Here is a 25,211-nt window from a genome sequence, read left to right as displayed (position 1 = left end):
GCCACGTATATATTTAATTATCATCTCTGGGCACGTAATATTTACTTTTTCGGCCGAACAAGCCTTTCGCCTTTTTACGAAGCCTATTTCGATGGGTGAAATGAAATTGGCCAATATATGAACGGATTTTGCGTCCGTCCATTCGGCCAACGATGTGCCCTAAAAACCTTCCCAATGGATTTCCCCCCTGGACATATTTTTGTCGAACGGCAATTTTTTTGGCACCATTTTCCATATCCTGAGCAAGATATTCTTGATCTTCTTCGTCTAGTTGTAGTTCATCTGCTCCATTACTATTGTCAGCCATGAGTAATTGTAAAATCTCATATTCTTTCAAATGAAATTCCCTGCATCTTTTTCCAGCCATTCTGTAGTGAATTCGAAAAACATGAATAAATGAGTAAATCGCATCATAAAATAATAATAAAAATAGTACTTAAAATTTCTTTTGTGGTCCACAGGGAAACATGTTTCCCTTATAATAATTCTTTATTTTAAGGTACTTTTTCCCATTTAATTACATAAAATTGATCATTGTTTAGTTTCGTACTTACCATTCAATAAATAAACATCTTTTAAAAACAATTTGAAACACGAAAATCTAAATAAGTTAAATAAAAATGAACACACTTCACTCCTCGAAAGTTTGCCGAATTTACTTACACTTTTAATATAGAATATTTGAAAATACTGTCAATTTGCTTAACTTGATTACGGGGACTCCCCTTTTTATATTTAAACACACTCATTTGAACAGATTTACCATATAAGAAAATATAAAAATTCCCTTATTTATTCATGGGAAATATATTTCCCATAGACCTGAAAGGGTTAAGTATCTTATATCTTATTTAAATTTATATAATATAAAACTTCTCTACAAAAAAACCTTTTATTTCAAAAGCTTAGCCAGTTTTATATGCCACGTAAAAATATGAATAGTTTTCTTCACAATTTTTCTTAGTTCTTCATGCTAAGAAAAATATTTAGAGTTGAAAGCTTTATCTTGAGCTTTAAAGTTTCCGTGAAACAGTCTCTGGAAAAATGCCTGTATGCTCAGAAAATAAGGACAAAAAGCTCTTTCAGAAAGCTCAGTATCATGATTCATAATCTTTGCTTAGAAATTTGGAAAATGGAGCTTCTGGAATTTTGCTTATGTCCGAAAGCTTTTTTCAAAGATTTGAGATTTCCAATAAAAGCTTTGTCATATCCGCTATAGCTGCATTTTGAAATTTTGCCAAATTAAACCTCTTAATCGTAGGGCGCTCTAATATATTTTGTATGTCAGTTGTGTTATGTACGTTATTATATCTTATGTCATGTTATGATGTATTAAGTTTTGTCATGTTGCGTTATGCTTTGTAAACGCATATTCTTAAAAGGGTTCCATATATGCTTCATATCTTTTATCCAAAGATTTAGTCCCAACAAAAGCGCTGTTCGCTCATTTCTCCGTTTCTTAAAGCTTTCATCCAAAAAGTTAGTTCAAAGACTCGAAAGCTTCATTCTTGAAGCTTTTCAAAGAAATTGTTTGTTGTATTCAATGTTATGATGTACTATGTTATGGTTTTACGTAGCTATGTTACGTTTTGCTGTTCTCGTGAATGTGTTATGTTATGCTATATTATGTTATGTTATGTTATGGTTGGTAATGTTATGTTATGTTATGGTACGTCATAATACATTTGCGTTATGGAGCGCTATGTCATGATCCACTATTTTAAGTGATGCTCTTTGTATATTAGTTATTTTGTGTTATGTAAAGATATGTTCATTTATGACGAGCGTGATGTTAAGCCATGTTATGCTACGTTCTGTTCTCCTACTTCGATAATGAGCTGTCTGGGCATATCGCGCTGCGTAGGTAACCCGCTATATTGTTTTATGTTAAGCCATGCTATGTTATGTTAGTTTTTTTTCTAATTTATTAATTTCATCAATTATATTTCAGGCCTACATGGCGGTAAAATGAGTACGTTGGCGAGGTCAAACGCTTCGCTCTATGGAACTAAAGAAGACTTATACGATCGACTGAAACGACACGCTTATACCGGCAAGAAAGGTAGCATAAATTAAATCATCTATAATTTGATAAGAAACATTAATTAATTTTTTTTTTGTATTTATAAATTTTTATTTTGATAGAAAAGAGCGACAGTGACAGTGAAGTTCAATAAGCATTTAGTGCTTTTTACACCTACACACACACACACACACACATACACGTGCACATACACACGCACACACATAGACGCCCAACAAAGGGAAGCAATAAAATTGTGGTCATAAAACAAACGAATCAGCGTCGGTTGATACAGACAAACAAAATAAAATTAAAAGGCGCTGACACTTTGTTATTTATATAAACGAATAGTTAAGTACATACATATACCTACATACATATAAATTAGGCAATAAAAGCAGCAAAGAAAAAATTTAGATCTACTTAACAAAAAATATAAAATCACTGCCTGCAATATTATAAATTGTTGATGTTTTAAATACTCATAATATTTGCATGAAAAAATTATCGAAAAATATAAAAGCTTTATATTGAATTGTTGTAATTGAAGTGAATTAAGTATACATTGAGGTGTTTGTAATAGCATAAATATAGTTTTTTTCTGAAAGCACTGGAGTAGTGCGCCTAAAAGATTGCTACATATTTGCATTGAGCTTTTTTCGTTAACTTTTGTTTTACTGTTTTAAGGTCACCAATACAACAGACAAATTATAGAAATTACATAATTTAATATGAAGCTTTGAAAGCTGCAAAATTTGTTAACAATATTCATATAATTAGTTATTGTCAAATAGCGTGCAAAATAATAATTATATTTAATTAGTTGATAAGCTTTTAAGTTTCATTTAGTTAATAATTACTTAGTAAAAAGTATATGCAGCTATAGTTTATTGGCGCCACTTCACACGTTTTTTTTTATACATTGTAGGTGTATAATTTTTTTTCTATTTTTCTAAAAAAAAACATACAACGAAACTTTAGTGGCATGCCTAAAAATATAGTTACTTAATTTAAAATTTTTTTATTAACATTTTAAATTTTTGTAGTTATTTTTAGTTTTTACTTTTTTAATTTTTCTTTTAATTGAAAAAATGTATGCTGCTTTAAATATTCACTATTTTTAATTTGCGTGTAGTTTTTTTGCAGCAATCATAGTCGTCGTTATATGATAGTTTAAACTTTTAAATAATAATAATATAATGTAATTAATATTATACATCTAAAGATATTGTATTTTGTACTATATAAAATAAATACATAATATTTTTTACATATCCTTGTAGCTTTTTCCCTTTTGGTTGAATACACAAACCGACAAATTTTGGACCCAGAAATGAGACAATGCGTTTATGATGCGGTAGGCCGAATCTAAATACGGTGTCAGAAAGTTTAAATTAGTTCAGTTTTTCGAGTTATTTGCAACTGAAAGCGCTAAAATCAAACTTATTTTTATTAGAAAACAACTTGTAAAATTTGAAGGTGCAACTATTTTTCTTGAAAGTGTAAGTAGTTTTAATTTTAAGAAAGCTTCCTCTGAAAATTGAGATATTGTTGTTTAAACTGTTTTAGCTTTGCGATATTTATGCATCACAAATTTGAAGCCTGCTTTTAGGCACGTTATTCACTTTGGAACGAATGTATCAATTTATCAGTAGTAAATATCGGGAAGTCAAAATATGCTTGTGAGAGAAATTATAGCAAAATGGCATGGGTTAATTTTTAATAAAAACAAATTTTTGTGGAAAAATTACGCATTAAATGCAAACGAAAAACGAAAAACGTAAATGTAAGAAAATCTCAAAAAAAAAAAAAAAAAAAAAATTTAAAATCTAATGTGGAATTCAGTTTTAGCAAACCAGAGGCCTTTCGATAAGTTTTAGTTCATTTTAGGGTCTGGGTTTCTTATTAAATTTTTTTATTTGTATTATATATTATTATTTGTTTGTTGAAATATATTTTTTATTATTTTATTTTAATATAATTTATTTTATTTTTTTTTACTTTATTTTATTTCGTTTTTTCTTTTTTTTAATTTACCTTTACTTTATTTCGTTTGTTTTGTTTTATTTCATTTTTTTAGGGTTTATTTAATTTTTTTTTTCTTATTTTACTTCAATTTATTATATTTTTTAAATTTTATTTTTATTTTATTCGTTTCATAATTTTTTAATTATTTTATTTTGTTATTTTTTAAATTAAATTTTTATTATTATTTTTTATTTCATTTCATTTTATATTGTTTTATTTTGTTTTATATCATTTCATTTTATGCCACTTCATTTTATTTTATTATATTTTATTTTATTTTATTTTGTTTTATTAAATTTTATTAGTGTTATTTTATTTTAATTTATTTTATTTTACTTTATTTTATTATATTTTATTTAACTTACTTTATTTTATATTATTTTATTTTATTTTATCTTATTCTAATTTATTTTATTTTATTTTACTTTAGCATATTTTATTTTTTAAAAGTTAATTTATTTTATTTTAGTTAATTTATTTTAGGTTAATTTATTTCATTGCGTTTCGTTTCGTTTCATTTCATTTCATTTCATTTTATTTTATTTTATTTTATTTTATTTTATTTTATTTTATTTTATTTTATTTTATTTTATATCATTTCATTTTATATCATATTATTTTATTTTTTTTATTTTATTTTATTTTTCTTTATTTTATTTCATTTCATTTTATTTTATTTTATATCATCTTATTTTATTTTATTTTACTTTCATTTATTTTATATCATTTTATTTTATTTTATATTATTTTATTTTATTTTACCTTATTCTAATTTATTTTATTTTATTACATGTTAATTTATTTTATTTTATTTTAGTTTAGCTTTTTTTAATTTAATAAAAGTTTATTTATTTTATTTTATTTAATTTAATTTTTTTTTTAATTTAATTTTACATATTCTAATTTATTTCATTTCATTTTATTTTATTTTATTTTATTATATTTCATTTCATTTCATTTTATTTTGCTTTGTTCGTTTTACTTTATTTTATTTCTCTTTCTTATTTTTTGTGCAATTTTTATTGCATATAAATCCAACCAAATGATGTGCAATATGTTTCAACCAGCAAAACCCTAAAAAAAACAAAACAAAACTCAACTTAAACCTAATTACCCAACTATGTGCTTTGTTTTTGTCAACACTTTGTGTATCAATAATAAAAATCATGCATTAACTCATGTTTGCTCTGGTTCTTCATTAAAACAACTGTGTTCGCATCTCTTGCACGTGCACGCTCAAATGTGTATGTGCTCAGAGACTTGAATACCCATACGAATGTATATGTATGTAAGTGACGTGTTGGCTTAAGTTGCTGTTTGATTTCGCTCATATCGACTCGACTACGTACATTCTAATTCTTTTCTATGTATGTATGTATGTATATTCGTACTATTATGTATTCTCACCACATGGCTCTTTTTAGTTTAGTTTCGGTTTGCAAGAGCGAAAATACGCATGGAATTTTTCCGCGATCATGATAATTAATAAAAAACGTTTAATAAAGTACAAAAATGAAAATAATTGCGAGTGACTGTTAAATAAGAAAATGTAGATTATAGAAACAGAAATGTGTTAGATTATAGAAACAGAAAAAAAACAAGTGAAAAAGGAAGGTGTCACAAAAATGGTTGAAGTTTAAAATGAACATTGTGTTATGAGTATTGGGTAAGTGAAAATAAGAAAAAATTCCCCTATGCATATATACATATATATAAATATGTATGTAAATATTTCTTCTGTACATGTGTTTGTGACTTTATTCGCCAGAGCCTCGTCTGTTAGTGAAACAGGATACACCGCGGATAGGTGAGGTTGACAATTGGGTTTGGAGAAGCTGTATATTGCGCTGGCAATCTGAAGGGTTGCGCTACACAGCCCCTTGAATTTGATATTTTAGTCGCCTCTTACGACAGGCATACCTACCGCGGGTATATTCTGACCCCCTAACCCGCTGAGGGAGTAAGGGGTACATCTTTGCCTTGCTTAATATTTGGGAAACTTTTCCGCCTGGGAAGCGGACCAGTGGCTGGCCTGTTCGAAAAAATTCTATTTCGATTTTCTTGAACTTTGTTACAGGGACTCTATCTCTCTGGCAAGTGGACCAAGGGTTAACCTCTTGTAAAAAATAATATTTATGGTATGATTTCCTTGAAGTTTGGTACAGGGGTACCTCCTGAACTAGCTAATTCCTTGGGGAACTTTTGAGACATTTGAGAGTACTCTAGAGAAGGGATGGAGTTGAAAAAAAAAATAGAGGGAAATTAAGGGAGGGTAATTTAGCGAGAGTGGTAGACAGAAAAATCGAAAAAGTGAATACGGAAGAGGGACAGCGATCAAACTAGAGAGAGAGAAAGCGACATTAAAAAAAAATATTTTTTTTAGAAGCTACAGTATGACAAATATCACTGTTTACCAAGTAAGTAGATTCATCACAGAGAGGACTATTGTCGGGAAAAGGGACGTCTTGAAATCGGCCGGTCAGGTGAAGCAGGCATTCCACGTTTGATATTGAGATTCCATATATGAGGAAAATGAGGTGAGAAGTAGAGGAAGTGGGAGTGAAACTGGGATTGGAGTGTGTGAGAATAGTAAGGGGATTGGGTGTGGGTCCGGGAGCGGTATTTGGAGTGGTCATGAATTCGGTAGGGGCAAGAAGAAAAATGCATAAATGGATGGACAAGAATACGTAGAAACATGGTGAAAACAGTAGAAGAGAAGGGTTGGAGAGTGAAGACGAGAAGCTAGGCTCACTTTGGAAATGCGGCTAAACAAATTTTTGGGCAGAACAAAGTCTGTCGGGTATTCAGAAAAAAGTCCAGACAGAGGGATTACAGGGAAACTCAGAAAGAAACGAATAACAAAAAAATTTATTCTAAATTAATGTATGTAAAACCAACTTTTGTCGTTCGCCGCTTATACTATGTTCAAACAGAAAAATAAATTGAGGAAATTTCTATTTGAATTAAGTGCTGTTCATACAACTCGATTTAGCTTACACAATAGTAGTTTGATAGGTGGTTGGTTCATCTCTACAGCGAGAACATACCTTTGTTCAGACTGTCAAAATGAACACGCACATTATTAGGCGAATGAAATGGAATGAAAACATAAAACTTTGAAATTTTTGTGTATTGTAAGAAAATGTGTTCAATGTTTTGGTATCATTTTGATTTTGCGATCTTCTTTTGACAATCCCTACTCTAGTGAAGTGAAAGACCTAAAATCAGCTGATGAGATGAGCCAACCATATAGTTCAGCCATGCGTAACTGACGTTTAAATATACTCAATAAACACACTTTACAATGTTGCATTTGCAGTTTGAAACAATTTATTACGCAATTTTTTTTAAATTGGCAATTTATTATTACAATTTATTATATGACAAATTGCGTAATAAATTGCCCAAATAGTATAAATTGCCAATTTGGTGTGTGTTTGAACCTAGTATTACTGCCTTTCGTCGGTGGTGTGATGCGGACGTTCTTGTGGCGATTTCGATCAGGTGATGAGTGCAGCAGTCCACAACAGCGACCGGCTAAATATAACTCACCGCGGTGACTAATTTGATGTCGTGTGATGCGCAGACCTCTTGGCCGTACTGAAATTGTGTTTTCGTTTTGGTGAACGTTGTAGGAATCGATAGTGCTGCCTTCGGTGGATCTTCCACCTGTTCATACTTGCTGTTGAGTCTGTAGAAAAGATTTACCTACTTATATGTGACCGCCAGCATGAAGATTTATTAAATATCATATTTTCGTCCTTGATAGTGCTTGGAAAGGTTAATGTAATGGATCCATCGAGCTTCTTTGGACTCCTATGTTGGTCTAACCCATCGAATTAAGCCATACCGTGGTATCACAATACGTTTCTATCATTTGGTATTTGTGGATAATCAACCACCATTTCAAATTTTTTCACGCCATGGTTTGGTCTCTTTTATAACAAATTTCGGTCTCGAAAATTGTTGAGGCAGTCTTGGTTGCATCATGATATAAGTGTGAATAGCTCCAAAATTATTACTTAACTATAACTTAACCGTTTTAACAGTTTTCACCGTCCAACAAGTCGCTTTTTCAGTATGTGTGTTCGTTGGGCTATCTGGCGCCAATTGCGTGAACCCAAGTGTGCGGGTCGCGCTCTTCCTCTGATTTCGTAGGCGCGTTGTGGTTGAATACCTTCTTGACCTGAGCATCATATTTCATTCGCATTATATTGTTCAGTCAGCATAACCGCTGTGTTTCAATTGATTATGCTCGTGCAGCTCATAATTAAATTTTTCTGTATTCATTCAACAATTAAAGCAATAATCTGGCACAGCACGGAGAATAAAGGTGTGTGAGAGTGTAAGCAGTTCCCGGAAAGAATTGGGATAGGAAGACGGGAATCGATGGGAATGAAAAAAAAAACGGATGAGTTAGCTTGCTTTTAGACGCCCGAATTAGATTGGGCGAGATTGAGAAAACGAGGGAGTTGCACATAATCGACCAAGCGTGGGGTTGTAAAGTGTCGAAGATCGTGCGTAGGTGTGCAAAGCTACTCCTATCCTTAAAGAGAGACTTTTGTAGACTCATGACGGGTATTCTGACTTAACACTGCCTCCTGGCGTCACATGCCTTTAAAGTAGGCATACTAAGTCATATCAGATGTATGAAGTGCGGATTGGAGGAGGAAACGATCGAGCACGTGTGTGCTAGTACTCTGAGAGGCTAAGACTCTAGCTATTTAGAGTGTTAGAGCTGCCGGATCTAGAAGTAGCTAGTGTCATAGATCTTAGGAAGGATCTAGTACTTTCCAAGAGGACGGAGTTATTTTATAACGGAGGCCCTGGTTTTTGATAGGGTTTTTCAGTTTAGCCGTGTAACAAATATATGGTAACACTACGGACTCATTCAGTCTATGTAATGTCCTCGCGGAGTGGCCAGTTCAAACTAACCTGACCTAGCCCAAGGCGTTCCTCATCTATGGAATTTCTGTATAAACGCAACTCAATCAAGGCAATATTGTGTACCAGCGCAATAACGCAACGCAAGCTTAGCCATGCCAATTTTTAGTTCCCAATCAAACTTTTTTTTATTGGTGACACCAACAATATTTCTTCTTCTACTCAAATATTTAATTTGTCACACTTTGAAGAGGGTTAAATGTGGCGTGTCCTCTGTATTAGTGAGTCAGTCGTGCGTTGCGTTGGTCACAAGATTCAACATTTCTTTCGGCCGAAAGCTTTGACTAAATATTTGCATGGACTTACCAATGTGTTTTTACACGCACTTTCACTTCCTGCACTTGACTTATTTTTGTATGCGCGTATGAGGGATGCTTTTAACTTTTTGTGGCAATGGCTGTGGGTGTGAAGTCGACGAAGTTGAAGCCTTTTTTGTTGCTATATGTACTTCCTGATTGCTTTTCAAAAGGGCTTAAGTCCATGTAAGTTGTCTAGGTCTTGTTAGAAATCGATGTTATTGCAACACGTTTACTAAGGCAAATCAGTTTGTACGGAATTTGGTTTGTATGTGTATGTATGCGTGAGTGCTGGCATGTTTGTAGTAAATCCAATGTCCTGCTGTGTTGTCTTGCGAATTTCTTGTATTTAGTTCTACTACTTAGAAGCTATGTAATGCTATGTTATGCAACTTTGTAGAAATAACTAAGTTCAACTACTTTAATACCCAATTTGTAAATGTCAACAAGAGTTTGTCATTAGGCGTGATTGTGGGTATTATGCACATTGTTGTTGTTGCTCACTAATAAAACATGATTACCATTGACGTTAGTTAATGTTTGAGTATTTCTGTGCCTACTACTATCATGATAATTAATAAAAAACGTTTAATAAAGTACAAAAATGAAAATAATTGCGAGTGACTGTTAAATAAGAAAATGTAGATTATAGAAACAGAAATGTGTTAGATTATAGAAACAGAAAAAAAACAAGTGAAAAAGGAAGGTGTCACAAAAATGGTTGAAGTTTAAAATGAACATTGTGTTATGAGTATTGGGTAAGTGAAAATAAGAAAAAATTCCCCTATGCATATATACATATATATAAATATGTATGTAAATATTTCTTCTGTACATGTGTTTGTGACTTTATTCGCCAGAGCCTCGTCTGTTAGTGAAACAGGATTCACCGCGGATAGGTGAGGTTGACAATTGGGTTTGGAGAAGCTGTATATTGCGCTGGCAATCTGAAGGGTTGCGCTACACAGCCCCTTGAATTTGATATTTTAGTCGCCTCTTACGACAGGCATACCTACCGCGGGTATATTCTGACCCCCTAACCCGCTGAGGGAGTAAGGGGTACATCTTTGCCTTGCTTAATATTTGGGAAACTTTTCCGCCTGGGAAGCGGACCAGTGGCTGGCCTGTTCGAAAAAATTCTATTTCGATTTTCTTGAACTTTGTTACAGGGACTCTATCTCTCTGGCAAGTGGACCAAGGGTTAACCTCTTGTAAAAAATAATATTTATGGTATGATTTCCTTGAAGTTTGGTACAGGGGTACCTCCTGAACTAGCTAATTCCTTGGGGAACTTTTGAGACATTTGAGAGTACTCTAGAGAAGGGATGGAGTTGAAAAAAAAAATAGAGGGAAATTAAGGGAGGGTAATTTAGCGAGAGTGGTAGACAGAAAAATCGAAAAAGTGAATACGGAAGAGGGACAGCGATCAAACTAGAGAGAGAGAAAGCGACATTAAAAAAAAATATTTTTTTTAGAAGCTACAGTATGACAAATATCACTGTTTACCAAGTAAGTAGATTCATCACAGAGAGGACTATTGTCGGGAAAAGGGACGTCTTGAAATCGGCCGGTCAGGTGAAGCAGGCATTCCACGTTTGATATTGAGATTCCATATATGAGGAAAATGAGGTGAGAAGTAGAGGAAGTGGGAGTGAAACTGGGATTGGAGTGTGTGAGAATAGTAAGGGGATTGGGTGTGGGTCCGGGAGCGGTATTTGGAGTGGTCATGAATTCGGTAGGGGCAAGAAGAAAAATGCATAAATGGATGGACAAGAATACGTAGAAACATGGTGAAAACAGTAGAAGAGAAGGGTTGGAGAGTGAAGACGAGAAGCTAGGCTCACTTTGGAAATGCGGCTAAACAAATTTTTGGGCAGAACAAAGTCTGTCGGGTATTCAGAAAAAAGTCCAGACAGAGGGATTACAGGGAAACTCAGAAAGAAACGAATAACAAAAAAATTTATTCTAAATTAATGTATGTAAAACCAACTTTTGTCGTTCGCCGCTTATACTATGTTCAAACAGAAAAATAAATTGAGGAAATTTCTATTTGAATTAAGTGCTGTTCATACAACTCGATTTAGCTTACACAATAGTAGTTTGATAGGTGGTTGGTTCATCTCTACAGCGAGAACATACCTTTGTTCAGACTGTCAAAATGAACACGCACATTATTAGGCGAATGAAATGGAATGAAAACATAAAACTTTGAAATTTTTGTGTATTGTAAGAAAATGTGTTCAATGTTTTGGTATCATTTTGATTTTGCGATCTTCTTTTGACAATCCCTACTCTAGTGAAGTGAAAGACCTAAAATCAGCTGATGAGATGAGCCAACCATATAGTTCAGCCATGCGTAACTGACGTTTAAATATACTCAATAAACACACTTTACAATGTTGCATTTGCAGTTTGAAACAATTTATTACGCAATTTTTTTTAAATTGGCAATTTATTATTACAATTTATTATATGACAAATTGCGTAATAAATTGCCCAAATAGTATAAATTGCCAATTTGGTGTGTGTTTGAACCTAGTATTACTGCCTTTCGTCGGTGGTGTGATGCGGACGTTCTTGTGGCGATTTCGATCAGGTGATGAGTGCAGCAGTCCACAACAGCGACCGGCTAAATATAACTCACCGCGGTGACTAATTTGATGTCGTGTGATGCGCAGACCTCTTGGCCGTACTGAAATTGTGTTTTCGTTTTGGTGAACGTTGTAGGAATCGATAGTGCTGCCTTCGGTGGATCTTCCACCTGTTCATACTTGCTGTTGAGTCTGTAGAAAAGATTTACCTACTTATATGTGACCGCCAGCATGAAGATTTATTAAATATCATATTTTCGTCCTTGATAGTGCTTGGAAAGGTTAATGTAATGGATCCATCGAGCTTCTTTGGACTCCTATGTTGGTCTAACCCATCGAATTAAGCCATACCGTGGTATCACAATACGTTTCTATCATTTGGTATTTGTGGATAATCAACCACCATTTCAAATTTTTTCACGCCATGGTTTGGTCTCTTTTATAACAAATTTCGGTCTCGAAAATTGTTGAGGCAGTCTTGGTTGCATCATGATATAAGTGTGAATAGCTCCAAAATTATTACTTAACTATAACTTAACCGTTTTAACAGTTTTCACCGTCCAACAAGTCGCTTTTTCAGTATGTGTGTTCGTTGGGCTATCTGGCGCCAATTGCGTGAACCCAAGTGTGCGGGTCGCGCTCTTCCTCTGATTTCGTAGGCGCGTTGTGGTTGAATACCTTCTTGACCTGAGCATCATATTTCATTCGCATTATATTGTTCAGTCAGCATAACCGCTGTGTTTCAATTGATTATGCTCGTGCAGCTCATAATTAAATTTTTCTGTATTCATTCAACAATTAAAGCAATAATCTGGCACAGCACGGAGAATAAAGGTGTGTGAGAGTGTAAGCAGTTCCCGGAAAGAATTGGGATAGGAAGACGGGAATCGATGGGAATGAAAAAAAAAACGGATGAGTTAGCTTGCTTTTAGACGCCCGAATTAGATTGGGCGAGATTGAGAAAACGAGGGAGTTGCACATAATCGACCAAGCGTGGGGTTGTAAAGTGTCGAAGATCGTGCGTAGGTGTGCAAAGCTACTCCTATCCTTAAAGAGAGACTTTTGTAGACTCATGACGGGTATTCTGACTTAACACTGCCTCCTGGCGTCACATGCCTTTAAAGTAGGCATACTAAGTCATATCAGATGTATGAAGTGCGGATTGGAGGAGGAAACGATCGAGCACGTGTGTGCTAGTACTCTGAGAGGCTAAGACTCTAGCTATTTAGAGTGTTAGAGCTGCCGGATCTAGAAGTAGCTAGTGTCATAGATCTTAGGAAGGATCTAGTACTTTCCAAGAGGACGGAGTTATTTTATAACGGAGGCCCTGGTTTTTGATAGGGTTTTTCAGTTTAGCCGTGTAACAAATATATGGTAACACTACGGACTCATTCAGTCTATGTAATGTCCTCGCGGAGTGGCCAGTTCAAACTAACCTGACCTAGCCCAAGGCGTTCCTCATCTATGGAATTTCTGTATAAACGCAACTCAATCAAGGCAATATTGTGTACCAGCGCAATAACGCAACGCAAGCTTAGCCATGCCAATTTTTAGTTCCCAATCAAACTTTTTTTTATTGGTGACACCAACAATATTTCTTCTTCTACTCAAATATTTAATTTGTCACACTTTGAAGAGGGTTAAATGTGGCGTGTCCTCTGTATTAGTGAGTCAGTCGTGCGTTGCGTTGGTCACAAGATTCAACATTTCTTTCGGCCGAAAGCTTTGACTAAATATTTGCATGGACTTACCAATGTGTTTTTACACGCACTTTCACTTCCTGCACTTGACTTATTTTTGTATGCGCGTATGAGGGATGCTTTTAACTTTTTGTGGCAATGGCTGTGGGTGTGAAGTCGACGAAGTTGAAGCCTTTTTTGTTGCTATATGTACTTCCTGATTGCTTTTCAAAAGGGCTTAAGTCCATGTAAGTTGTCTAGGTCTTGTTAGAAATCGATGTTATTGCAACACGTTTACTAAGGCAAATCAGTTTGTACGGAATTTGGTTTGTATGTGTATGTATGCGTGAGTGCTGGCATGTTTGTAGTAAATCCAATGTCCTGCTGTGTTGTCTTGCGAATTTCTTGTATTTAGTTCTACTACTTAGAAGCTATGTAATGCTATGTTATGCAACTTTGTAGAAATAACTAAGTTCAACTACTTTAATACCCAATTTGTAAATGTCAACAAGAGTTTGTCATTAGGCGTGATTGTGGGTATTATGCACATTGTTGTTGTTGCTCACTAATAAAACATGATTACCATTGACGTTAGTTAATGTTTGAGTATTTCTGTGCCTACTACTTAAGCCTACACATAAACACTATGCACGCTTTTAGGCTATGTGGGCTCCCTACAAAGCGGACATTTCAACTTAATTCAAGTATCTATATTCATAGAATTTACCAATCAGTAATGAATTAGTTGTCGCCGCATTGACACATCGTTTGTCATTAACGCACCATCGGTTGTGTAAGCCGCATGACAAAGTGGACTAATGAATTGGGCATGAAAGGCATTAAAATTGAGAGCAACCAAGCATAGATACAAATAACGGAGCTGACAATAAAAACAAGATTAAAGTGGAATTGTCGTAAGGCACGCATTTAATTTATTTTACAAGCGCTGACATCGAGCCTACAAGTTTACTTACAAATCTGTATGTTTTCAAACGGACGTAGTATTATGATTCATGAAAGTTTGAAAGTATCTCAGCTGCCATGCCCCATTGTGAGCCATTCAAACACACAAGAGTAATCCTTACAGCAGCCGCTTGGCTTTTGCCGGCGTTCTCATATTCATAATATTTAGAGCGCCTAAAAATATGCGATCCTTAGTTGTTGTTGTAGTAGCGATAAGGACACTCCCCGAAGGCCAAAAGTCCTTTGCCGGATGCAGATCCGGTACGTTCCGGCACCAAGTCCGACCATCTCGGGAATGATTTGTTATAACCACATGACACCTTCAAGGCCAGTCCGCCCTCCCACACCTAGATCCATGAGGAGTTCGAGGTCGCTAGAGCGTCGGCTGTTAATGGAACAGGATTCGCCACGGATAGTGATAGGTGAGGTGGACAATTGGGTTTGGAGAAGCTATGTATTGCGCTGGCAACCTGAAAGGGCTGCGCTACACAAACCCCTTGAATCTGGTATTTTAGTCGCCTCTTACGACAGGCATACGGGTATATTCTAACCCTCTAACCCGCTGGGGTTTTTTTAGTAGAATGATTTTCTGTACAACTCGACGGTCTATTTTGACACCTATTTTGCCTATATTCAAAGTCTATTACCCTCCCCATACCCAGAATCCTCAAAAGTCTTCACGGACGGCTCCAAAATAAATGGCTATGTGGGCAATGGTATCTGCTCAGGAGATTTTTCGCTCTCCTTAAGTATAAGGTTAGCGAGCTATTGAAGGCGCTAAGAACGCTGCCAAAAGGGATTCAGCTCGTTAACTACTATCTAATGATCTAACGTCGGTTGCTATTTTCTCCGACATTCAAGCAGTGATAAAAGCTCTTCAAGGCCGGATCACTTCCTTAAAAGTTGCAAGAGATTGCAGAAAGTCGCTAAACGAACTAGACTCTGCGTGCACCAATGGTGATATGTGTACTGTTGTTGTTGTAGCAATGCTCGCCCCACCTAATAGCCGCGACCGATCACAAATTGTCATCAATATCCTCTAACGGGAGTCCAAGGAAACTTGCCGTTTCAACAGGGGTGGACCATAAGGAAAGGGGTGTTAGAGGCGTTGGTTCCACATTACAATTAAAGAGATGGTTGGTGTCATGTGGGGACACATTGCAAGCAGGGCATACATTTTGTATGTCGGGGTTGATTCTGGATAGGTAAGAGTTTAACCTGTTACAGTATCCAGAACGAAGTTGAGCAAGAGTGACACGCGTTTCCCTGGGGAGTATGCGTTCCTCTTCTGCGAGTTCTGGATATTTTTCTTCAAGTACTGGATTCACCGGGCAATTCCCGACATAAAGGTCCGACGCCTGTCTATGGAGTTCACCAAGGACCTGCTTGTGTTTTACCGCTTCATACGGCTGGGTTCTCAGGTGCCGTATTTCCTCAAAATGCTTACGGAGATGACTCCTTAGGCCCCTAGGCGGTGCTGGTTCGTCAATCAGATGTCTGTTGGGATGCCCAGGTTTCTGGGTATTCAACAGAAACTGTTTGGTCAGCATCTCATTTCTCTCCCTGATGGGGAGTATTCTCGCCTCATTATGCAGATGGTGTTCTGGGGACATAAGAAGACAGCCCGTGGCGATTCTGAGAGCAGTATTTTGGCAGGCCTGTAGTTTCTTCCAGTGGGTGGTTTTTAGGCTTGGCGACCATATGGGTGACGCGTAGCACGTAATCGGCTGGCTAATTGCTTTGTATGTGGTCAAGAGCGTTTCTTTATCTTTTCCCCAGGTACTGCCAGCAAGGGATTTGAGGATTTTATTACGGCTCTGAATTCTTGGAACAATTGCGGTTGCGTGCGCACCAAAATGTAGATCCTGATCAAACGTCACACCCAAGATTTTGGGGTGTAGGACAGTCGGTAGCGTAGTGCCATCGACGTGGATGTTCAATATGGTCGACATGTGGGGCGTCCATGTTGTAAATAAGGTCGCGGAAGATTTAGTCGGTGACAATGTCAGGTTTCGCGAGGTGAAAAAACTGGAGAGATCAGGGATATAGCCGTTTATTTTATTGCATAGCTCATCGATCTTTGGGCCTGGGCCTGTGGCCATTATTGTGCAGTCATCGGCGTAGGAAACGATTGTGACTCCTTCCGGTGGTGAAGGTAGCTTAGATATGTAGAAATTAAACAAAAGCGGGGATAGGACACCACCCTGTGGCACCCCTTGTTTAATTCTCCTTTGTTTTGATGTTTCGTTTCTGAATTGCACCGATGCCTGCCGACCACCCAGATAATTTGCGGTCCACCTTTTAAGACATGGGGGAAGGGTGGACCCTTCCAGGTCTTGCAGTAACGAGCCATGGTTGACCGTATCAAAAGCTTTTGATAGGTCTAACGCTACGAGTACTGTTCTATGGTGGGGATATTGATTCAAACCGCAATTTATCTGGGTGCTAATGACATTTAGCGCGGAGGTAGTGCTATGGAGTTTTCTGAAGCCATGCTGATGAGGGGCTAGCTGCAAATGTGCTTGGAAATAAGGGAGCAAAATGGCTTCAAGCGTCTTTGCCACTGGCGATAGGAGAGATATCGGACGATATGACTCACCTACGTTAGCTGGTTTCCCAGGCTTTAGTAGCGGGACCACCTTGGCCATTTTCCATTTCTCGGGTATGACAAAGGTGGAAAGAGACAGGTTGAGACATGTGCCAAATATTTGAAACCCTCTTTCCCTAGGTTTTTAAGCATCGGCATGGCTATGCCGTCTGGGCCCACTGCTTTGGATGGTTTAGCGCGACCAATGGCGTCCTCAACCTCTCTAGCGGTGATGGTAATTGGTGACGCGCTGAGTTTGTGTTTATGTGCGTGTCTATTGGCTCTCCGTCTATCTTTGTCGACCGTAGGATGCATTATATATTGTCGGCAGAAAGCGCTCGCGCATTTTTTCGCATCCGATAGCACCTTATCGCCAAAGGCGATGGAAACTTTGTCTTTGTGCTTAGTCGGATTCGATAGGGACTTTACGGTGGACCAAAGTTTACCTACACCGGTAGAGAGGTTACAACCTTTTAGGTGCTCTTCCCATTTCGCCCGCTTGTGTTCGTCCACAAGCAATCTGATGCGTTGGTTTATATCCCTTATTTGGGGGTCGCCTGGATCGAGCTGTCTTATAAGGTCGCGTTCCCTCGCTAAGCTCGCGGCCTCCGCCGGGAAGTGGGGCCGGATTTCGGGAATTCTCCCGGCGGGAATGAAATGTGCCGAGGCGGATTCAATGACCTTACGGAAGGCGCGCTCCCCTTGGCGGGCATCAGTCGGGATAGGGAGGGCAGCAAAGCTGCTGTCTGTTGCAGATTTATATTCTTCCCACTTTCCTTTTTTGAAGTTTATGAAAGTGCGTTTTTCGGTGACGATGAAGTCGGCGGTACGCTCGAACGAAATAAGTATGGGCAGGTGGTCGGATGCCAATGTTACCATCGGCTGCCAGTTGACGCAGTTTACGAGTTCTGCGCTCACGATTGAGATATCTGGCGAGCTATGACAGATTCCTACCATACGTGTGGGGGCGTCTCCGTTTATTGTGCAGAACGTCGTTTCGTCTATTTGATCCGCCAACATCTCACCCCTACTGTCCGCCCGCAAGTTTGAATGCCATAGGTCGTGATGGGCATTGAAATCGCCTAAGATAATGCGATTGTTGCCAGTGAGTAAGGCCTCGATATTAGGGCGGTATCCACTGGGGCAACAGGTGACAGGAGGGATGTAGATGTTGATGATTTCTAGATTTGCATCGCCTGACCGGACAGATAGGCCTTGACGTTCTAAGACATTGTCACTGCGGTCGATGCCAGGATCAAATATATGATATTGCACAGAGTGGTGTATAATAAACGCGAGGCCGCCTCCATTTCCGCTCTCGCGGTCTTTCCTGTGGACATTATAACCAGAGCAGGTCTGCAATGCAGATCTTGCTGTGAGTTTAGTCTCTTGAATCGCAGCAATGCGGATGTTGTGCCGCTTCATGAAATCGACTATCTCCGTAATCTTCCCAGTTAGTCCATTACAGTTGAACTGCAGAATTCTGAAGTGCATGAGGGGTGACGCCGCCACTCTAGGGGTAAGTGAGGGGTGACTACGCCTAGGTTGTGGAAGGCCAGGACGCAATTGCTGTTGTGGCCTTGGGACTGGGCGCCCTTGGGCAAGCATTGGGGTACCCTGATGATTTGGGTTTGCGACCTGGCAACATGGCGCGATGAAACCCGTCGGGGGGTTGCCGTCGCAGAGACCAGAACATCTAGGAAAGTGGCACCACCCAAGGCAGGAGCTGCATTGAGCGGATGTCGCAAACTTATATATTCTGTGCTGGCAGACGGTGCAAACGGAGGCAGGGACTAAGAGTCTGTTTCCCTGACCTGCACGATTGCTGCCAGAAAAGAGGGGGGGAGAAGAAGACGGGGGCAGGGGCTGATGCTCAGCATTGCAACCAGCTCTACTACGAAGGTAGTAGTTATGAGTGGTATCAGCTGTTTGAGTTGTTGGCGCCGTGGGGCGCGAGCAGCAGCGGGTACTTGTTGTGGCTTGCTGAGCAGCGAAGCTGCTGGAAGGTAGTGGGGATACGCTTAGGCGTAGACTACGGGACGCCCTTGGGCGTGAGCAGCATGGAGCCACAAAAGATTTATAAAAGTTACGTGGACGTCGGGTTTTGGGATCAAGCCCAGAACAACCTGTCCGATGCAACCATCCCTTGCACGAGACACACTGAACAGAGTATGACCGTCCTAAAAAGATTCTTTTCTGGCAAATGCAGCAAAACCATTTCTCATGACCGGGGTCAGGAGACGGACCCGGATTGGGTTCGATACCTTCCCGGAGTAAGAGAATATGTAGCAGTCCTGCTGCAAGGAGCTGCTGGGAGGATGACAATTTGTGGGAGGGACGAAACAAATTAAATGGGGTCACACTGAAATGACAGTCCTTGGTCGGGAAAAATCCCGAGTCGCTCCGGTACATAGAACCGACTGCCTTGGGAAGCGGTGATATGTGTACTGGGTCACAGTGGTGTACCTGCGAGTTGTGTTGCTGCAGAGCTAGCGAGAAACGCCACACCGAACAGACCGAGGTAGTTCAGTTAAGGCGCATCGCTCTTCCTCTGGCCATGTGCAGACACTTACACATGTCTGTATTAAGCGACCAGGCAGACACTGGAACCCATCTGTGAGGTATATCGATGAACCTGGAACCGAACTAGGTTCCTTATTAATCCAAACTGTATGTGCTTAGGTCCATTAATTGGAATATTAGCGGGACACGGCATAATTGGAGTACACAGTGAACGCATAGGAATGCCAACGAATTACTTTTATAGAAGCTGTAGATATGAGGTTAAGCTACAAAGCATTGAACATTTCCTCTGCAGATGCTTGGCTCTAGCCGGAACACACATGGGATGTATGAACCGGCACTTCATCCGCTGCTTAGCTAAGCTTGGTTTGGTTGAAATTGAAGGCATCTTGCGCTGAGGGGCAGCACCGATAACCTAAACCTAACCTAAGCAAAGATACATTTTACACGGGTACCAATTTAAAAAGAATTCCGTACTCTTCGAGCTATTCTACATCTATGAGGTTGCTTATTGTAGAAGTATGCTTTGAAATATTCCACTATGGGGCAGCTATGTTGTTGCTGTTGTAGCGATAAAGACTCCCGCAAGGTTTTAAGGATCACCATTAAAGTACTAGGAAACCATTTAGTATGATCACATTGAACTTTCTAGGCCATCTCGTCCCCTTCCCCCAGTTCCTTGAGGAACTTGGGGTCGCCAAAGCATCGCCTGCTTAATATGTATAAGATACATGCATATTTGTAACAGCATTCCCCTCGCGTAGATGATGTTGGAAACCAGGTTGCGGATGCTATGAATTGCGCTTATGACCCCTTGAAAACCGGAGCTTTGTTGTAGAGCTACTGTTCTAACAAACTATAAGTCCCGACTGGTGTGTTGGGCAACTGACATAAGGCCATTTATCCAAAACTGTGTCTCCTTCCGGAACTATTTTGGCAAGCCTATGAGTGTATTTCTATCATGAAATGTGTCTATGCAATAAATTTAGAGCTTCCCTAACATGTGCCTGAAGTCGGCTCAGATGAAGTAAGTCCGCTAATTTGTACCGCTCCAAAATAATATTATGTGCCAAGACAGTTACTTTGCAGAATGACGTTCCATAACTCCAGCTCCTCAAAAAACTGATGCGTCGATGGAGGTGAGAGTTGGGCGCTTTTGGTTCTATATGCCTATTTCAATGGCAGTTCTCGTAGTTAGATGCTTCGTTAGCCAATAGTCCACCATGAGTGATTGTAAATAATGATAACATTATTACATATTTATAATATTTTTTTTTTGTTTATGCCGACTCTGAACGGCATTGGCAAGGCAGATGAGTTTTCACTGAGAAGCTTTTCATGGCAAAAATACACTCGGAGTGCTAGCCAAACACTGCTTTCCATATGTGTATATATTCTGCGTTCATATATAGCATTACTTTAGGTGCTTCAATTGCGTTATGGAAAAGTTGCCCACGCTCCTAAAATTATGCAAATTTTGCAAAAACTTAATCAGTGAATTCATTACATGAGGTAAGTTTTAAGGCCCTGTTTTTCAGTAAAGTTCAACTCAGTTTGCTATTAAATTACGCTTAAACTTATTCTGCAGTTTTTCAGTGTACTTTAGCTGAAGTTTAAGCTGAGCTTAAGCCCAGCAAACACAGTTTCTAACGTTAGAGAAATATTGTAATTTTACATTAGAATTCTAATGTAGTTCTGTAATGCATTTCGAATCGAAAACTAGGTTAGAATTCGACTGTAGAATGATTCGAATAACACTAGAAATACTGAGCTCAATATTTAAGTACGGTTTAAATCTATTATAATAGAAAAAGCCTTTGAAATATGTTCCTTCTTAATACATAAGCTTATAACCAAATAAAAGTATTTGATATAATGAAACAATGAAAATTTCGCTGATTTTAAATAATTGAACTTAATTGCGCATCACTTCAAAATTCTCATTAGAAACCCATTAGAAATTGACGTTTTTTGTCGAGAATGCTATAATTCGCGACAATTTCGCAAATCGTCCTCTAACCTTCTACCTTAGAGAAATACATTATAATTCCATTCGTCTTCTAATAGGTTTCTAACCTAAATGTTTGTTGGGAGCGACCGATCTAGCAGGGTCAAACTCTAGTTAACCTATTGGTGATTTGCGTTCGTTCGAAATGGCGTCGAACATACCCTAGAAGCATTTGGGTTTGATTACCATTAGAGCCCATGGTTATAACTAGCATACCTCTAAAATCTCTCTCGAGAATTATAGTGCACACAGCAAAAGAGGGAATTTTTTTATAAAGCGATAAATGCTATTACTTAAGTTGAAAAAATTTAATTCCCAACTTGTGATTCTTTAACTAGACTCAAGTGTAAGATCCCAATACTACAGTATTTTCACGAAAATAAAATAAAATATATATAATTTATTTTTGATAAATTCGGCTCATTAATGTTATCAATCAGGTGTTTATTTCTCACAATAAACAGCTGCTGGTTTGCTGGTACCACTTTGGAGATTTTTTTCCACTTCACCTCAACTCCATATCCAACGTAGGATATCAACTGGAGAAACGTGTTGAATATTCATTTGAGAACTGTAGATTTCTCAAAATCTCTCAAAGTTTGGTTGATAATTTGAAAATGCTAATGACGTGGGAGAACATTAAATTTCACAAAATTACTCAAAGGTTGTATAGTGAGTGGAGGATGAAATTGGATATCAACTTAGTTGGATATCACACATAGTATATATTAGTAATAACAAGTAAGGAAGGTTAAGTTCGGGTGTAACCGAACATTACATACTCAGTTGAGAGCTATGGTGACAACATAAGGGAAAATAACCATGTAGGAAAATGAACAGAGGGTAACCCTGGATTGTGTTTGTATGACATGTGTATCAAATGAAAGGTATTAAAGAGTATTTTATGAGGGAGTGGGCCATAGTTCTATAGGTAGACGCCATTTAGGGATATCGCCATAAAGGTGGACCAGGGCTGACTCTAGAATTTGTTTGTTCGATATGGGTATCAAATGAAAGATATTAATGAGAATTTTAAAAGGCGTGGGCTTAGTTCTATAGGTGGACGCCTTTTTGAGATATCGCCATAAAGGTGGATCAGGGTTGACTATAGAATTTGTTTGTACGATATGAGTATCAAATGAAAGGTAATAACGAATATTTTAAAAGGGAGTGATTCTTAGTTCACCAGGGGTGACTCTAGAATTTGTTTGTACGATATGGGTATCAAGCGAAAGGTATTAATGAGCGTGGGGCTTAGTTCTATAGGTGGACGCCTTTTCGAGATATCGCCATAAAGGTGGGGGTGACTCTAGAATGTGTTCGTACGATATGGTTATTAAATTAAAGGTATTAATGAGGGTTTTAAAAGGGAGTGGTGGTAGTTGTATAGGTGATCGCCTTTCGAGATATCGCCATAAAAGTGTACTAGGCGTGACTCTAGAATGCGTTTGTACAATATGGGTATCAAACGAAAGATGCTAATGAGTCTTTTTGAAAGGGAGTGGGCCTTAGTTCTATAGGTGGTCGCCTTTTCGAGATATCGCCATAAAGGTGGACCAGGGGTGACTCTAGAATATGTTTGTACGATATTGGTATCAAATTAGAGGTATTAATGAGGGTTTTAAAAGTGACTGGCCCTTAGATGTATATGTGAAGGCGTTTTCCAGATATCGACCAAAATGTGGACCAGGGTGACCCAGAACATCATCTGTTGGATACCGCTAATTTATTTATATATGTAATACCACGAACAGTATTCCTGCCAAGATTTCAAGGGTTTTTTATTTCGCCCTGCAGAACTTTTTCATTTTCTGTTACTTAATATGGTAGGTGTCACACCCATTTTACAAAGTCTTTTTCTAAAGCTATATTTTGCGTCAATAAACCAATCCAATTACCATGTTTCAACCCTTTTTCCGTATTTGGTATAGAATTATGGCACTTTTTTCATTTTTCGTAATTTTCGATATCGAAAAAGTGGGCGTGGTCATAGTCAGATTTCGGCCATTTTTTATACCAATAGAAAGTGAGTTCAGATAATTATGTGAACTGAGTTTAGTAAAGATATATCGATTTTTGCTCAAGTTATCGTGTTAACGGCCGAGCGGAAAGACAGACGGTCGACTGTGTATAAAAACTGGGGGTGGCTTCAACCGATGTCGCCCTTTTTCACAGAAAACAGTTATCGTCCTAGAATCTAAGCCTTTACCAAATTTCGCAAGGATTGGTAATGTTTTGTTCGACATATGGCATTAAAAGTATCCTAGACAATTTAAATGAAAAAGGGCGGAGCCACGCCCATTTTGAAATTTTCTTTTATTTTTGTATTTTGTTGCACCATATCATTACTGGACTTGAATGTTGACATAATTTACTTATATACTGTAAAGATATTAAATTTTTTGTTAAAGTTTGACTTTGAAAAAAATTTTTTTTTAAAGTGGGCGTGGTCGTTTTCCGATTTTGCTAATTTTTATTAAGCATACATGTAGTAATAAGGGTAACGTTCCTGCCAAATTTCATCATGATATCTCCAACGACTGCCAAATTACAGCTTGCAAAAATTTTAAATTACCTTCATTTAGAAGTGGGCGGTGCCACGCCCATTGTCCAAAATTTTACTATGTTTCTATTCTGAGTCATAAGTTCAACTCACCTACCAAGTTTCATCGCTTTGTCCGTCTTTGGTAATGAATTATCGCACTTTTTCGGTTTTTCGAAATTTTCGATATCGAAAAAGTGGGCGTGGTTATAGTCCGATATCGTTCATTTTAAATAGTGATATGAGATGAGTGATCAGGAACCTACATACCAACTTTCATCACGATACCTCGAAATTTACTCAAGTTATCGTGTTAACGGACGGACGGACGGACGGACAAGGCTCAATAAAATTTGTTTTCGATACTGATGATTTTGATATATATAAGTCTATATCTATCTCGATTCCTTTATACCTGTACAACCAACCGTTATCCAATCAAAGTTAATATACTCTGTGAACTCTGCTCAACTGAGTATAAAAATGCAATTAATTATACCATATATGTTGTATTTATTTATTTTGTCGATATATCGATTTCAATTAGAAATCATCTTCAGGGCTGTAAAAAATAAATTTTTCTATAAAAACCATAAATGCACAAACATAATCTAACACTTAGACTTGTGAATGCACCTTGTCGACTAATTTAAAATTTCAGTGCAGAACACAGAATATCATAAACAGAAAACAAAGATGTATACAGATAATAAACAGTAGTAATAAACAAAATATCTGCTAACAACAACGTATGTATTAACTCATTGGACATCCTCAGCATTATTGTTGCTAACTTCTCTTCATTGCCAAATGTCTGTATGCGTGAGCGATGTTGTCGGTGTCGCTCTTAAAGTTCATGCGTATGTCATTAGGTGTATTGATTATATGTAGCATTTCGAGAGTGTACCGCTTGGAATATTGTTTTTCTTCTTGCAATATTGTAACATTCTCTAAGTCCGGAGAGTGTCCCGTGGTCTTGCAATGTTGCGATAAAGCCGTTCTGTTGTCGTTAGAGTGGTCGCGATTT

General features: G+C 37.7%; 1 protein-coding gene and 1 long non-coding RNA gene across 7 annotated transcripts in view; both read left to right on the top strand.

Annotated features, from left to right (window-relative positions):
- The window catches only part of uif (sushi, von Willebrand factor type A, EGF and pentraxin domain-containing protein uif), a 154,245-nt gene extending 151,311 nt beyond the window's left edge, over positions 1-2,934 (top strand). For all 6 annotated transcript variants that reach the window (XM_067764660.1, XM_067764657.1, XM_067764655.1 and 3 more), the window contains 2 exons: positions 1,952-2,062; positions 2,146-2,934. In XM_067764660.1, coding sequence (XP_067620761.1) covers positions 1,952-2,062; positions 2,146-2,177 — 143 coding nt within the window. In that variant the 3' untranslated portion in view covers positions 2,178-2,934. The remainder of the gene's footprint in view (positions 1-1,951; positions 2,063-2,145) is intronic.
- Positions 2,935-9,861: 6,927 nt separating this feature from the next.
- The window catches only part of LOC137239394 (uncharacterized), an 853,500-nt gene continuing 838,150 nt past the window's right edge, over positions 9,862-25,211 (top strand). Inside the window, exon 1 of the long non-coding RNA XR_010949356.1 lies at positions 9,862-10,049. This is a non-coding gene — a long non-coding RNA (uncharacterized lncRNA). The remainder of the gene's footprint in view (positions 10,050-25,211) is intronic.

Source organism: Eurosta solidaginis, chromosome 2, assembly GCF_040869045.1.
Source record: "Eurosta solidaginis isolate ZX-2024a chromosome 2, ASM4086904v1, whole genome shotgun sequence".
NCBI lineage: Eukaryota > Metazoa > Arthropoda > Insecta > Diptera > Tephritidae > Eurosta > Eurosta solidaginis.
This window is presented reverse-complemented; position numbering and strand designations above follow the sequence as displayed.